The 14,069-nt window shown below is 39.5% G+C and overlaps 1 protein-coding gene across 5 annotated transcripts in view; it reads left to right on the forward strand.

The window, feature by feature from the left end:
* The window catches only part of elapor1 (endosome-lysosome associated apoptosis and autophagy regulator 1), a 130,075-nt gene extending 123,318 nt beyond the window's left edge, over window positions 1–6,757 (forward strand). For 4 of the 5 annotated variants that reach the window (XM_059950389.1, XM_059950386.1, XM_059950390.1 and 1 more), the window contains exon 22: window positions 2,201–6,747. In XM_059950389.1, the coding sequence (XP_059806372.1) occupies window positions 2,201–2,269 (69 nt within the window). In that variant the 3' untranslated portion in view covers window positions 2,270–6,747. Of the gene's footprint in view, window positions 1–2,200 lie in introns of all 5 variants that reach the window. The other variant, XM_059950388.1, reaches the window with a different exon arrangement.
* Window positions 6,758–14,069: the final 7,312 nt, after the last annotated feature.

Genomic DNA, 14,069 nt, shown 5'->3' on the forward strand with positions numbered 1-14,069 from the left:
TGAGACTCAAAGAACCAGTTATTTTCCATCACAACAGCCACCAGCCGGCAATATAAGTAATAGATGAAGGAATACGATCTAAGCAAACTGAAAATTGTACAACAAAGCAGACAACGTATATATTTTATGTATTGTTCACTAATACAATATCTGTTTAATTCTGCTATTAAATGAGAAGTGATGTCAGAGCAGAGAGTCTTCATTAAAAACATAGATTTACTATGAGCTATGGATCAGTGGCAGTGGTCTCACCTCTGAGTTAGAAGGTAATGATTTCTCGTGCCACTCCAGAGCCCCGATCATGTAATAATAAAAACAGAAAATGTTGAAAATGCTCAGGCAGGGCAGCATCTATCGAAAGAGAAACAGTTAACAATTAACTAGCAGTTAATTAACTAGCAATTTTGTCAAAATTGGGAGAGAGAAAAAATAAGAAGTTTTTGGTGGCAGAGCAAGTGGTGGGAGGTATGGGTAGGAAAAGGGAATATCTCTGATAGGCCAACACACGAACGGCTGGAGGAGCTCAGCGGATCAGGCATCTCAGTTGAGGGAAACTTCCCCTCCAATAGATGATACTGAGTTCCTCCACCTTTTTGTGTGTTGCTCAAGATTTCCAGCATCAGCAGAATCTCTTGTGTTTATGATCTCTGATAGGGAAGACCAAGTGGCATGTAACATGTGTTGATACTTGATTACTTTATTGAAGGAGTGCTGCATTTTCCATATTCTTCAAATAAGTGTTAAACCATGAGCCAATCTGCCTTAAGCAACCTGACTTGGAATAGAGCAAAAACACCTCTCCAGAGGTGTGGCTGGTACTTTTTGCTTAAGCAACATAGTGAAAGAATGTTTGGGGTGAATTGTTCTCTGGTTTTGACAATTTAGTAAATTGCCAAGATTGGAGAACAATTCAACCTAGCTGTCAACCACCTGAGCTCCATCTTCCAAATTATTTCTATTGTGAAAGAATAAATTTCTGCTCTTTAGCTTGGTGCTGTTTATGGAACTTCCCTCTTTCATATGACTTTATATTTTTTTGTTAACTCTATATTTTTCCCTATCTTTTTTTCTATTTCCCCTTTCTGGTGGTGATTCAATCAAAGTGACAGGTAAAGAATCTGACAGTACTAATGAAGGGTCTCAGTCCGAAAAATTGACTGTTTACCCCCTCCATTGGTGCTGCCTGACATGCTGAGTTTCCCCAGTACATTGTATGTTTTGCTCAAAATCCCCAGCATCTGCAGATATTGTGTTTATGGTAAGGAATTTCATTAGAACGGAAAATAAAAAGGAAACAAAACAGGGAGACAAGAACTTAAACATCAACAAAAGATGTGCAAATTAGTAAGTGATTTTAATTACTTAACATGCTGACAATAGGATTAAATATACTGAAGCACTCAATGATTACTGTATCTTAAAAAGATAGAGATGCTTTGGAATATTGCAATGAATACGAAACCTCTGAAAAATACTTGTATAGGCTATTCTTATGGTCTCAAAGTTTATTTTTAATTATGATCAGGTTGGCAAGCTGATTTTTTCTTCCTCCTAACATAACCTGTTTTGATTATTTTAATCCAAAAGGTCATTTACAGTTGAATAACTATTTTTAGTAAAAAGTATTTGCATTGGTTAAGGTGGTTTTAAAATTATTTAAACTCTCATTCCTAACTAAGTACCTCACTCACTGGAAGTACCTGTTGAAAGCTATGTCAGGTTACTGTGAGTTTTTTTCTTCACATCCAGAAAATTTGTAAAGTGGGTGAGCATTTGGATTTGTGTCAATATTATAAAGCCAAGATTCAAGATAATATAATTTCCTGCACCTTAGTGTAAAGGAGAATGAATTACTCCAGATCCAATGCAGCATGTATACTCATATAAACAGTATGCGTGTAATATAGTCTAAAGTTGTTTTATGTATAGCTGTACTATTTTTATATACTAGTTCTACAGTTTTGCTTTTATCAGTTGAAATACAGTAACTAGTTACCAACAAATAGCAGGAAGAACTTCTTTCTAAGTTCATTGCCTTTGTGAGTAGGGGTCACAGATGAGTAATAATCATATCTTAATGATGTTGTAAAGTTAATCTCAATTTCTAATTATATATTTTTACTATGTACTGTACCAGCAGTTATGGTCAAAATGACAATAAAAGTGACTTGACTTGACTTGATATTTTTTGTATTTTCAGAGAACACCAGATGGTTTTGATTCTGTTCCACTGAAATCTTCCTCAGGATCAGCAGACATGGAAATGTAACATGAGATCTCAAATGCTCTGCTTTGTTGACACATTCACTAAAGTGGCCTTCATTGAGTCATGTTTAAACTAAGAATGCTGTATTTTAAAAAGCTCTTATTAGAAAGTTAAATATAAATGAAGATCCTTTTGTATAAATGATATAAGTATTGATTCATGGTGGCCTTACTACTGTATCATTTATGTACTGAGATTTTAAAAAGATTAATTTATGCTCAAATCTTTAAAATGACCAGATATTAATGATAATCATAATTACTCATTCTGGGACCAATTATTAATTTTTCTTTTCCCCAGAATTATGATTTAAGTTTTTAAGTAATGAAACTAAAAGACTCAACAACTTGAAGATATCACCAGCATGTCTTAAAAATACGCACTGAAATGGGAAGGACACATGGCTCAAATACAATTTCTTAATGTGACCAAAATTTGAATTGGTTTTATTGCTGGGTGTTGCTATTTCTCTTTCTTAATCCTCAGCACCTCTTCTTAAGATAGCTATTTTACACAGGCATCTCTTCTAAGTTGCATGACTTCTGCTTCAAACACCAAACAAAACTGAAAACCTGAAAATCGCCATGGAAGCTATGCTTCTGCCTTAGAACCAACAATATCCAAGAAGAATATTTGCTTCTATCCCAATTATCTAGTGTGAATATCTGCAGTAATCATTTGGATTAAGCAATTGGCTGTTTAGCTAATATTAAGAAATCAGTGTTTATTGCTGATAAGTTCTTGTTTAATCATTATATAAAACACTTCTGGTTCTCAACTTATCTTCTTGCTGTCTGGAAAATGGCTGGATTGCACGAAGGAAGGCAATTTCAGTTCACTCTGCTTCACTGCTAAACACGCTGGTATGTCATCTACAGGTATGCAGAACAAATTTTAGCAACGTTAATACAATAGGAAGTAATTTACAGAATATCTTCTGCACAATGAAATTTCTCAAGGACTTCACAGGATGAAGTTTGAACTACATTGGCCAAAAGCATGGTGATTAAGGTCATTTTTAAGGAGAGCCTTCAAGGGGGTGAAGAAGCAGTGAGATTTGGGGGTTTAGCACCAAAATGGTTGAAGAGGCAACCACCAAACCGAAACCTTTCAAAAACAGAATAACCACTATAAAAAAAAACCTGAAGTAGCTTTATGATGAACTTGCGGGAAATAGGGCTGTATTTATAACAAAAATCTTGCCACTCAACAGTGCAGTCCTCTCCCTCCCTGTATTTGCATACAAAGGAATGAATTCTTTTTTAAATAAAGGAACTCAATGAGGATATTGGAAGCTCTGCTTGAGAGAAGGCCACACTGAGCATTATTTCCACGTTACAGCTTCATTCAACATGTTTTACAACACACCAGAAGGAGTAGGTTTTGCCTCAATCTCCAAAAATATTTTTTTTGGAATTTGAGGAAATGTTGTCCATGATTTGTTGCTAAATTACAAAGAATTTGTTTAGGACATTAACACTGCACCACATCCTTGTCCTTTCCATATTTTCCTTTTGCATTCCAATATTAGTTGGCTCTATAATTCATGTTGTTTTTAAGCACAGTGCATGCAAAAAAAAAGATATTGTTATAAAAGTCCTACTTTGATGCTGATTCAATTAAAGATAGGTATCTCAAAGGGTTTTTGATTCTATACATGTGCCATTTTTCTGTATGAAAATGCTTTACATATGTAGAGCAAAATTTTTGCTTTCTTCCACTTAGTTTAATCTTGGCTGATCAATGATCCGAAGGTATTTTAATTGGCTTTCAAAATTGTAAAGAAATTTATAAATGTGGTTGCTTACTCATCACCTGATGTAAATAGCCACCAGCTCTAAACCCACTTCAAAGTCAAGACAGTATTATCATTCCTGACGAAGGGTCTCGGCCCGAAACGTCGACAGCGCTTCTCCCTATAGATGCTGCCTGGCCTGCTGTGTTCTACCAGCATTTTTTGGGTATTATCATTCTCCTCCTTGAAGGCATTTATTGAGGGTGAGGTTGTGGTGATTACTACCTGCACGTTAATTCCTCATATTACTGAGGTCATATTGGTTGCAACTCAAATTTGCCCTTAGCATTATTGCAACATTCAAATAATTTTTCTAAAAGAATGTTGCAAATGTCTTTATTGCACACTAGATGTACTGTCTTGATTGGAAGAAACCTGAAATTTGTCTTGGATGTTAGGGTTGCATTGGAAAGGCTTGTGCAGTAGCAAAGGGAATATAAGCTTATCTTCACTCGCTGAGGTGAATACCTGTTCTTAGCCAATGGGATATCCATTACTGTAGCTAGCTCTCCAAGCTAATGACAGTTGACTTCAATTAGTCCATGCATAATTCTATTTGCATTGCAAAATAAGGTCTTGTACTTAAAACTCTCCAGAAAGACTATTTATTTTCAAATAGGACTATCTTTTGACTATAAAATGTAGTCACTGTATTCACACTTACTCTAATTGTTTACCACTTCAAAATGTGTTATTGAATCAGATCTCAGTATTGTAAAACTATAAGTTTGTGCAAACCATCAATTTGAATCATTGCAGCAGAATTGCTAAGGATTAGCAAGTCATGCTCATTTTGTCATGAAATATTCTCTCTCCTTGAGAGATAAGTAACCATGCCCTGTGAATAAATCTCGAAAGCATCCAGCCTTTTAATTTGGTTTGAAAAATCTACATAATCAGCAATTATGTGATCTGCAGAAGGAATATTCCCTTTGTTTAAACTCTACTTTGCTACTGCTGAAAGTCTCATAGATTGATCGCTTTCCAAGACCAGTTCAAAGTTATTGTCAAAGTACATGTATGTCACCATATTGAATGTTGAGATTCATTTTCTTGTGGCATTCTATGGAGAACAAATCTATAGGATAATGACTAACAGAATCAATGAACGATTACCCAACTAGGGCATTCAAATAGTGTGCAGAAAAGAACAAGTTGTGCAAGTACAAAAAGAAGAATCAACAATAATAAATACATAAGTAATAAATATCAAGAACATGAGATGGAAATTCCTGGAAAGTGAATACACTGGTTTCAATGATGAGGCAAGTGAAGCTATCCCTTTAGGTTCAAGAATCTGATGGTTTTGAGGGATAATAACTGTTCCTGAACCTGGTGATGTGAGCCCTGAGGCTCCTGTACCTTTTTCCTGATGGCAGCAGTGAGAAGAGGGCATGACCTCGGTGGTGGGGCTTCCTGATGATGGATGCTGCTTTCCTGTCCCTTCTGTCATAAACACTAATCAGGTCAAAGTTTGTGATATCAAAATAATTTGTGTTCAAATTTCACTCGCTGAACTTCTCAACTTGTGTTTGTTCTGACTTCCTTTCTCTTATTTGGATAGATTTCCTTCCACTAGTTATTGTCCTCTAATAACATTGCCTGCTTAAGATGACAGGAATCAGAATCGGTTTTATTGTCTCTGGCAGATGTTGTGAAATTTGTTGTTTTGCAGCAGCAGTGCAGTGCAATTCATAAAAAAAAATACTATAAGTTACTATACAGAAAAAAGTATCAAGGAAGACATAATGAGGTAGTGTTCATGAACCATTCAGCAATTGATGGTGAAGACACAGAGCTGTATTAAAAACATTGAGTGCAGGTCTTCAGGCTCCTGTACTTCCTCCTTGATGGCAGTATAAGAAAAGGAAATTAGTCATATGACAGACACCTGCCTAGATTTGGACATGCTCAATAAGAGTAACTTATCTTCAGACTGTCTTTCTCTCCTGTGCAACATGATTTGTCCCACAATGACATACAGTAGCTGAAATCAGGAGCTTAATTTCTTAATTGTCAAAATGAATCCAAACTCAGGTTGGAGGAACAACACCTTATATACCAGCTGGGTAGCCTCCAACCTGATGGCATGAACATTGACTTCTCTAACTTCCGTTAATGCCCCTCCTCCCGTTCTTACCCCATCCCTGAGATATTTAGTTGTTTGCCTGTTCTCCACCTCCCTCTGGTGCTCCTCCCCCCACCCCCCTTTCTTTCTCCTGAGGCCTCCCATCCCATGATCCTTTCCCTTCTCCAGCTTTGTATCACTTTCGCCAATCACCTTTCCAGCTCTTAGCTTCATCCCACCCCCTCCGGTCTACTCCTATCATTTCGCATTTCCCTCTCCCCCCTCTACTTTCAAATCTCTTACTATCTTTCCTTTCGGTTAGTCCTGACGAAGGGTCTCGGCCCGAAACGTCGACATTGCTTCTCCCTATAGATGCTGCCTGGCCTGCTGTGTTCCACCAGCATTTTGTGTGTGTTGTTAGTGTAAATGGGTGTTTTTTGGATGGTGTGGACTCAGTGAATCCAGTAATCTGTTTCCATTCTGTATGGCTCAAGAACTAAAATTGCTAGCAACTCAGCATCATTTTAACATATTCAGCATACATCTAATAAAATTACAGAATTTCCAGCTTTCTATACTCTGAAATAGTTTTATCGTCTACATTTTATTCTACGTTATTTTATTGTGAATTTGAGCAAATAATGAAGGAAATTTTTTCGTGCTTCAATTTGAGATGAAATGCATTTTTATCATTTGATATCTAATTTACTCATATAGAGAAAGAGAGTTTTTGCTTCAGGATCTTCCCATATTATGTTAGACCTGCCTTTTCTTTTGTCCACAGTACCATTGTAAAAGACTATTCTGTAGTCAATTCAGAGTACGATGGAGGGTGGAGTAAATTCACCAAATGCTGGAAATCCAACATGGGTTTGCTTCAAGAAGTAAAGCACATTATGAATTAACATCAAACCCAAAATGCTGGAGGAACTCAGCAGGCCAGGCAGAAAAAAAAAGTACAATCAACGTTTCAGTCTAAAACATCAACTGTATGTTTTTCTATAGGTGCTGCCTGGCCTGCTGAGTTCCTCCAGCATTTTGTGTGTGCTACTCAGATTTCTAGCATCTGCAGATTTTCTCATGTTTGTGAGTTAGCATACCTTCTGAAGGGAGGGGAACTTGACTCTTATCCTGAGGGGAAATGCTGAGCAGAGGCATTTGGGGTAGTTTATAAGCTACACCGTATCATAAACTCAAGACCCTCAGCCGATGCTGGGTATCCAAAGCAACACACACAAAATGCTGGAGGAACTTGGCAGGTCAGGCAGTACCGATGGAAAGGAATAAACAGTGGACATTTTGAGGTGAGACCCTTCTTCAGGACTGGAAAGGAAGTGGGAAGAAGCCAGGATAAAAAGGTGGAGGGAGGAAGAGGATAGCGAGAAGGAGATAGTTGGAACCAGGTGGGTAGAAAAGATGGAGAGGAGGAGAGGAAGGAATCTGATAAGAGAGGAGAGTGGATCATAGGAGAAAGGGAAGGAGGAGGGGACCCAAGGGTAGATGATAGCAGGTGAGAAGAGTAAGAGGCCAATGTGGGAAATAGAAGAGGAAGTGAAGGGGAGGGAAATTTCTTTTAATTGGAAGGAGAAATTGATATTCATAACATCAGGTGGAGGCTACCCAGATGGAATATAAGGTGCTGCTCCTCCACCCTGAGGATGGCCTCATCCTGGCACAAGAGGGAGGCCATGGATGGACAGGAATGCGAATCAGAATTAAAATACAATGAAACAGGTAGAAAAGTAGTGTGACCTTCTCAAAAGTTGTTGATCTGGGCATATATGTCTGTTTAATTTGTTGTAACGGTATTGTATTTTCTTTCAATCCTATGAATTTATTTAAGTTTTTAATTTTTACTGCTTTGTGGGAATGGGACCTGCTCTCAGGGCCTCACGACTGGCCGCTGGAAGATCAGTGAGCCTTCAGGGTGCCGGATTTTCGTGGTTCTGGAGACGGGCTGATTCAAGGCCAGTGCTGCTGCCTGATGTCAGGAGAGAGAAGGGCAAGAGTCAAATGCTGGAGAGTACCCCTGTGGCTGTACCCCTTAACAATAAGTACTCCTGTTTAAGTACTGTTGGGGGGGAATGGCCTACCTGGGGGAAGCAACAGTGGCTGCACCTTGGCACAGAGTACAGACCTGTGGCTCAGAAGGGTAGGGAAAGGAAGAAAATGGCAGCAGTGATAGGGGGCTCTATAGTTAGGGGGTCAGACAGGCGATTTTGTGGACACAGGAAAGAAACACAGATGGTAGTTTGCCTCCCAGATGCCAGGGTCTGGGATGTTTCTGATCGTGTCCACGAAGTCCTGAAGTGGGAAGGAGTACAGCCAGAGGTCATGGTACATATTGGTACCAAAGACATAGGTAGGAAAAGGGAGGAAGTACTGAAAACGGACTACAGAAAGTTAGGAAGATTGAGAAGCAGGACCTCAAAGGTAATAACGTCGAGATTTCTGCCTGTGCCACGCCACAATGAGTCGCCGGGACTGGATGAGATGTACCCCAGGCTACAGTGGGAGGCGAGGGAGGAGATTGTTGAGCCTCTTGGCTATGATCTTTGCATCATCAATAGGGATGGGAGAGGATTGGAGGGTTGCGAATGTTGTTCCTTTATTCAAGAAAGGGAGTAGAGATAGACCAGGAAATTATGGACCAGTGAGTCTTACTTCAGTGGTTGGTAAGTTGATGGAGAAGATCCTGAGAGGCAGGATTTATGAACATTTAGAGAGGTATAATATCATTAGGAATAGTCAGCATGGCTTTGTCAAGGGCTTGTCGTGCCTTACGAGCCTGATTAAATTTGTTAACTATTTGACTAAACATATTGATGAAGGAAAAGCAGTAGATGTAGTGTACAGTATATGGATTTCAGCAAGGCATTTAATAAGGTAATAAGGCATTTAGCAAGGCTTATTGAGAAAGTAAGGAGGCATGGGATCCAGGGGGACATTGCTTTGTGGATCGAGAACTGGCTTGCCCACCGAAGGCAAAAAGTGGTTGTAGATGGGTCATATTCTGCATGGAGGTCTGTCACCAGTGGTGTGCCTCAAGGATCTGTTCTGGGACCCTTACACTTTGTGTTTTTTATAAATGACCTGGATAAGGAAGTGGAGGGATGGGTTAATAAGTTTGCTGATGACACTAAGGTTGGAGGTATTGTGTATAGTGTGGAGGGCTGTCAGAGGTTACAGGGGGACATTGATAGGATGTGAAACTGGGCTGAGAAATGGCAGATGGAGTTCAACCCGGATAAGTGTGAAGTGGTTCATTTTTATAGGTCAACTATGATGGCAGAATATAGTATTAATGGTAAGACTCTTAGCAATGTGGAGGATCAGAGGGATGATCCATAGGGTCCATAGGACACTCAAAGCAGCTGCGGTGAAGATGGTGTATTGGCCTTCATCAATCATGGAATTGAGTTTAGGAGCCAAGAGGTAATGTTACAGCTATATAGGACCCTGGTAAGACCCCACTTGGAGTACTGTGCTCAGTTCTGGTCGCCTCACTACAGGAAGGATGTGGAAACCATAGAAAGGGGGCAGAGGAGATTTACCTGGATTGTTGGATGTTGCCTGGATTGGGGAGCATTTCATATTGGGATAGGTTGAGTGAACTCGGCCTTTTCTCCTTGGAGCGACGGAGGATGAGAGGTGACCTGATAGAGGTGTATAAGATGATGAGAGGCATTGATCATGTGGATAGTCAGAGGCTTTTTTCTAGGGCTGAAATGATTGCCACAAGAGGACACAGGTTTAAGGTGCTGCAGAGTAGCTACAGAGGAGATGACAGGGGTAAGTTTTTTACACAGAGAGTGGTGAGTGCGTGGAATGGGCTGCCGGCAATGGTGGTGGAGGCGGATATGATATGGTCTTTAAAGAGACTTTTGGATAGGTACATGAAGCTTAGTAAAATAGAAGGCTATAGGCAATCTGGTAATTTCTAGGGTACAGACATGTTCGGCACAACCTTGTGGGCCGAAGGGCTGGTATTGTGTTGTAGGTTTTCTATGTTTCTATGATTTTAGTATTCTGCTTACCATAACAAACATAATGAAGAAGTATTAAAGTTCAATCGAATGCTTCTCATAAGTGTATGTTACAATGTACAAGTCCTTGGTGAAACCACACTTGCAGGATTGTAAACCTTTCTGCTCACCCTGTTGTAGGACATGTGCTAAGTATGCAGGAAAGATTCATGAGAATGTCACTCGACTAGAGGGCTTGGACTGTAATGAGAAGCTTGATAGTCTAGGACTTTTTTCCCTGGAGGGCTGGAAATTGGGAGGTAACCTTACAGAGGTATATAAAATCATGATAGGCTTAAATGTAGTGGATGCTCACCAGAATAGGGAGATTGAAACGAGAAGGCATAGATTTAAGAGGAGGGCAATTTTTCGCAGAGTGGTTGGTATATGGAATTGGCAGCCAAACACACTGCAGAGGTGGGTACAATTCCAATGTTTAAAAGACATTTGTACAAGTTGACAAACAGAAGAGGCCCAGAGAAATGTACTATCAATCAAATGCAGGCACACGGGATTAGCTGAGAGAGAGATCCTGGTTGGCATGGGTGAGTTGGGACAATGAGTATGTGTCCATGACTATGGCATATAAACTAGTCGCTGTAAGTTTTACTGCCGTTTCTCAGTGACTTTTTGCCAGTAATTGTTTGTCTATCATTCTGTACATCATCAAAAAAGGGCATTTCTATAAATTCAACTCTGTGAGTAAATTACCCCTTCTACAAAATAGAAGAGGCATGTGACATTTAAATAACATCAGAAGTATGTTAAAGGATAATTATAAAGAGCCAGTAAATTTTGCCTGTAGTTAGAAATTGAAAAGAGACAGGTTAGATGATGGTTTCAAGCTGTTCGTTTTTCCAATGAATCTGCCTTTTATCAGTTCCACTGGTGATAACACATGCTTTTGCCTATCAAAGTCTGAGATGCATTAAGATTTATTGGGGCCCTGGGCAAAGAGAAAATTGAAGATCCCCTCCCAAATATAATTAAAAGCATAAAACTATTAAAAAAGTATTGATACATAAAACATAAATAAAGAAAAACTTACAATTTCAAACTGACCTCAATTTTGACATACAAAATTAAACAAAACAACTGCCTTAGGAAAATGACTCAGATGTATGACTTTTTCTTTAACAAATGTTTTACATTGTTCCTGCTCTCTGCTAAACAATTACAACAAAATAAGGGCTAAACCAATAGCCTTAAGTAAAGACTAAAATTACCATTGATTATTGCTGCAGTTAAGTTAAAGCATTTGTCCAATAAAGTACATCTGAATGTTTTTACTTAAGCATTCCTGAAACATCAACCATATGCTAAAATGCTTATTTGGTATACTTCTCTCTCATTATAGCTGTGCTCTGTATACAACAACCATATAACCAAAATGTGCAAAAATACAAAAATTAAATTTTGTGAGAATGTTACACCTTGCCATTTAAAAGATAGCTTCTTAACATTGAGAAAGGTGAATGTCTTGTGCAATGTCATCAAGATCAAATTGTTGCATCAGTACTGATCCAACTGCCATCAGGCATCTCTGGGCATTTTAGATATCAGTTAACACTTTAACCTTGCTATTGTCAAGAAAGCATGTTTTCCATCACAGTCTGCAACTGACAGGGTTAGTAAAGGTCTAGGAATAATGGATGTACTAGGGAACATTGAACAAAGGCAACTTTCCAATAAAATTATAATTTTGCAAGAGCTTTGCCTGGTTTGTTCGGTTAAATAATTTGAACTGGTTGTATTCATTGGGAAAGTTCTGCTACAAGTCATAGGGGTAAATTGCAGAAAGTTCATTTGGACACTTCCTAATACCAGTGAAGATAAACAAGTTGTGTTGAAACTGTACTCTAATGAATCTTAAAGGCATCCAATTGACATTGCAGAAATGTTAATAATCAACAACTGAAAATGATAATGAGTGCTAATAGTATCAACGAATTGGAGAAAGTTTCAAAGTAAAACCTTTGCAGCTCATCAAAGTCTCATGTTCTCTGGATTCATCTGCCCACTGTCCCACTGTTTTTGGGTACAAGTCAGATAGTCAGATCACATTGATAATTTTGTATTTTTGAGCCATTTTTAAACTACTGCGAAGGCTGAGGAGAGTCCTTCTCCCCCCCCCCCCCCCCACCGCATCCTCATCACATAGTACAGGGGTTGTATTGAGAACATCCTGAGCAGCTGCATCACTGCCTGGTTTGGAAATTGCACCATCTTGGATCACAAGACGCTGCAGCACGTTGTGAGGTCAGCTGAGAAGATCATTGGGGTCTCTCTTTCTGCCATTACGGACATTTACACTACACACTGCATCCGCAAAGCAAACAGCATTATGAAGGACCCCACGCACCCCTCATACAAACTCTTCTCCCTCCTGCCATCTGGGAAAAGGCTCTGAAGCATGTGGGCTCTCACGACCAGACTATGTAACAGTTTCTTCCCACAAGCTATCAGACTCCTCAATACCCAGAGCCTGGACTGACACCTTGCCCTACTGTCCTGTTTAATATTTATTTTAAGGCCTGCACTGATTTATGCACTTTATGAAGTCCTGGGTAGGTCTGTAGTCTAGTGTAGTCTTTTTCTGTGTTGTTTTTTACATAGTTCACAGTAGTTTTTGTACTGTGTCATGTAACACCATGGTTCTGAAAAACATTGTCTTGTTTTTCTTGTTACTGTACCAGCAGTTATGGTCGAAATGACAATAAAAAGTGATGACTTGACTACTGGAATCCATCATCCAGGAAAGTCACAGATGACTGAAGTCATTACCTTCAATGAACTATATCATTCTAGTCAGCATCATGTTTCAGCAGAAGAAAACTGGTCTTTTCAAAACATTAAGAATAGTTGTCACAAAGTTATGCCACAAATATGGATTCCAATTGGGTCATCTTGTTCTGAAGGAAAGTAGTTTCCAATCATGGTATGTTACTGCTCATATTTTTGAGAGGAATTTCCATGGGCTTCCTGAACTGCATTGTAATTGAATGCAGGAACTTCCTGGAATCTGCATAAAAGCTGATGTAACGTTGAATGTTGAGAAATACTGAGCAGTACAGGGATGATCATAGTGCTACTCCTTCAGGCACCTGGGTTGTTGTGAGCTTGCCCACTCTTTCTATGACCATGCAGGTTTCCTCCAGTTTCTTGCCATATTCCAAAGGCATACTGATAAGTTTGTTGCCTACAGTAAAGGGTCAGTAACTTTAACCCAAACAAGAGAAAATCTGCAGATGCTGGAAATCCAAGCAACACAATACGCTGGAGGAACTCAGCAGACCAGCCAGCATCTATGCAAAAGAGTACAGTCGACATTTTGGGTTGAGACCCTTCTGCGGGGACACGTAAAATTACTTGGCATTATCATTTCAGAGGATCTGTCCTGGGGCCAGCACACAAGTCCCTTTACAAAGAAGGCATGACAGCACCCTTACCTTTTTAGAGGTTTGCCCAGATTCAGCACATCACCTAAAACTTCGACAAAGTTCTATGGATGCTCAATGGGGAGATCCTGATTGGTTGCTTCACAGCCTGGTATTTAAACACCAATGCCCAAGAATAGAAAAGTCTACAAAAAGTAAAGGATACAGCCAGACTCCATCATGGTTAAAGTCCTCCCACAATTAATCACATCTGAAAGGAGCACTGCCCCAAGAAAGCAGCATCGGTCATGAAGGACACTCACCAACCAGGCCATGCTCTCTTCTCACTACTGCCCTCGGGAAGGAGGTGCCGGAGCCTTAGATCGTACGTCACCTGGTTCAGAAACAGTTATTACCCTTCAGCCATCAAGCTCCTGAACCAGTGTGGATATCTTCAGTCACCATGCGTGGCACGGCATGATCCACCGTCACTCAGAATTGACCATGGATATTGCATCCTAGCTGTCTAGATACACGT

The sequence above is a fragment of the Hypanus sabinus genome, chromosome 25, assembly GCF_030144855.1.
Source record: "Hypanus sabinus isolate sHypSab1 chromosome 25, sHypSab1.hap1, whole genome shotgun sequence".
NCBI lineage: Eukaryota > Metazoa > Chordata > Chondrichthyes > Myliobatiformes > Dasyatidae > Hypanus > Hypanus sabinus.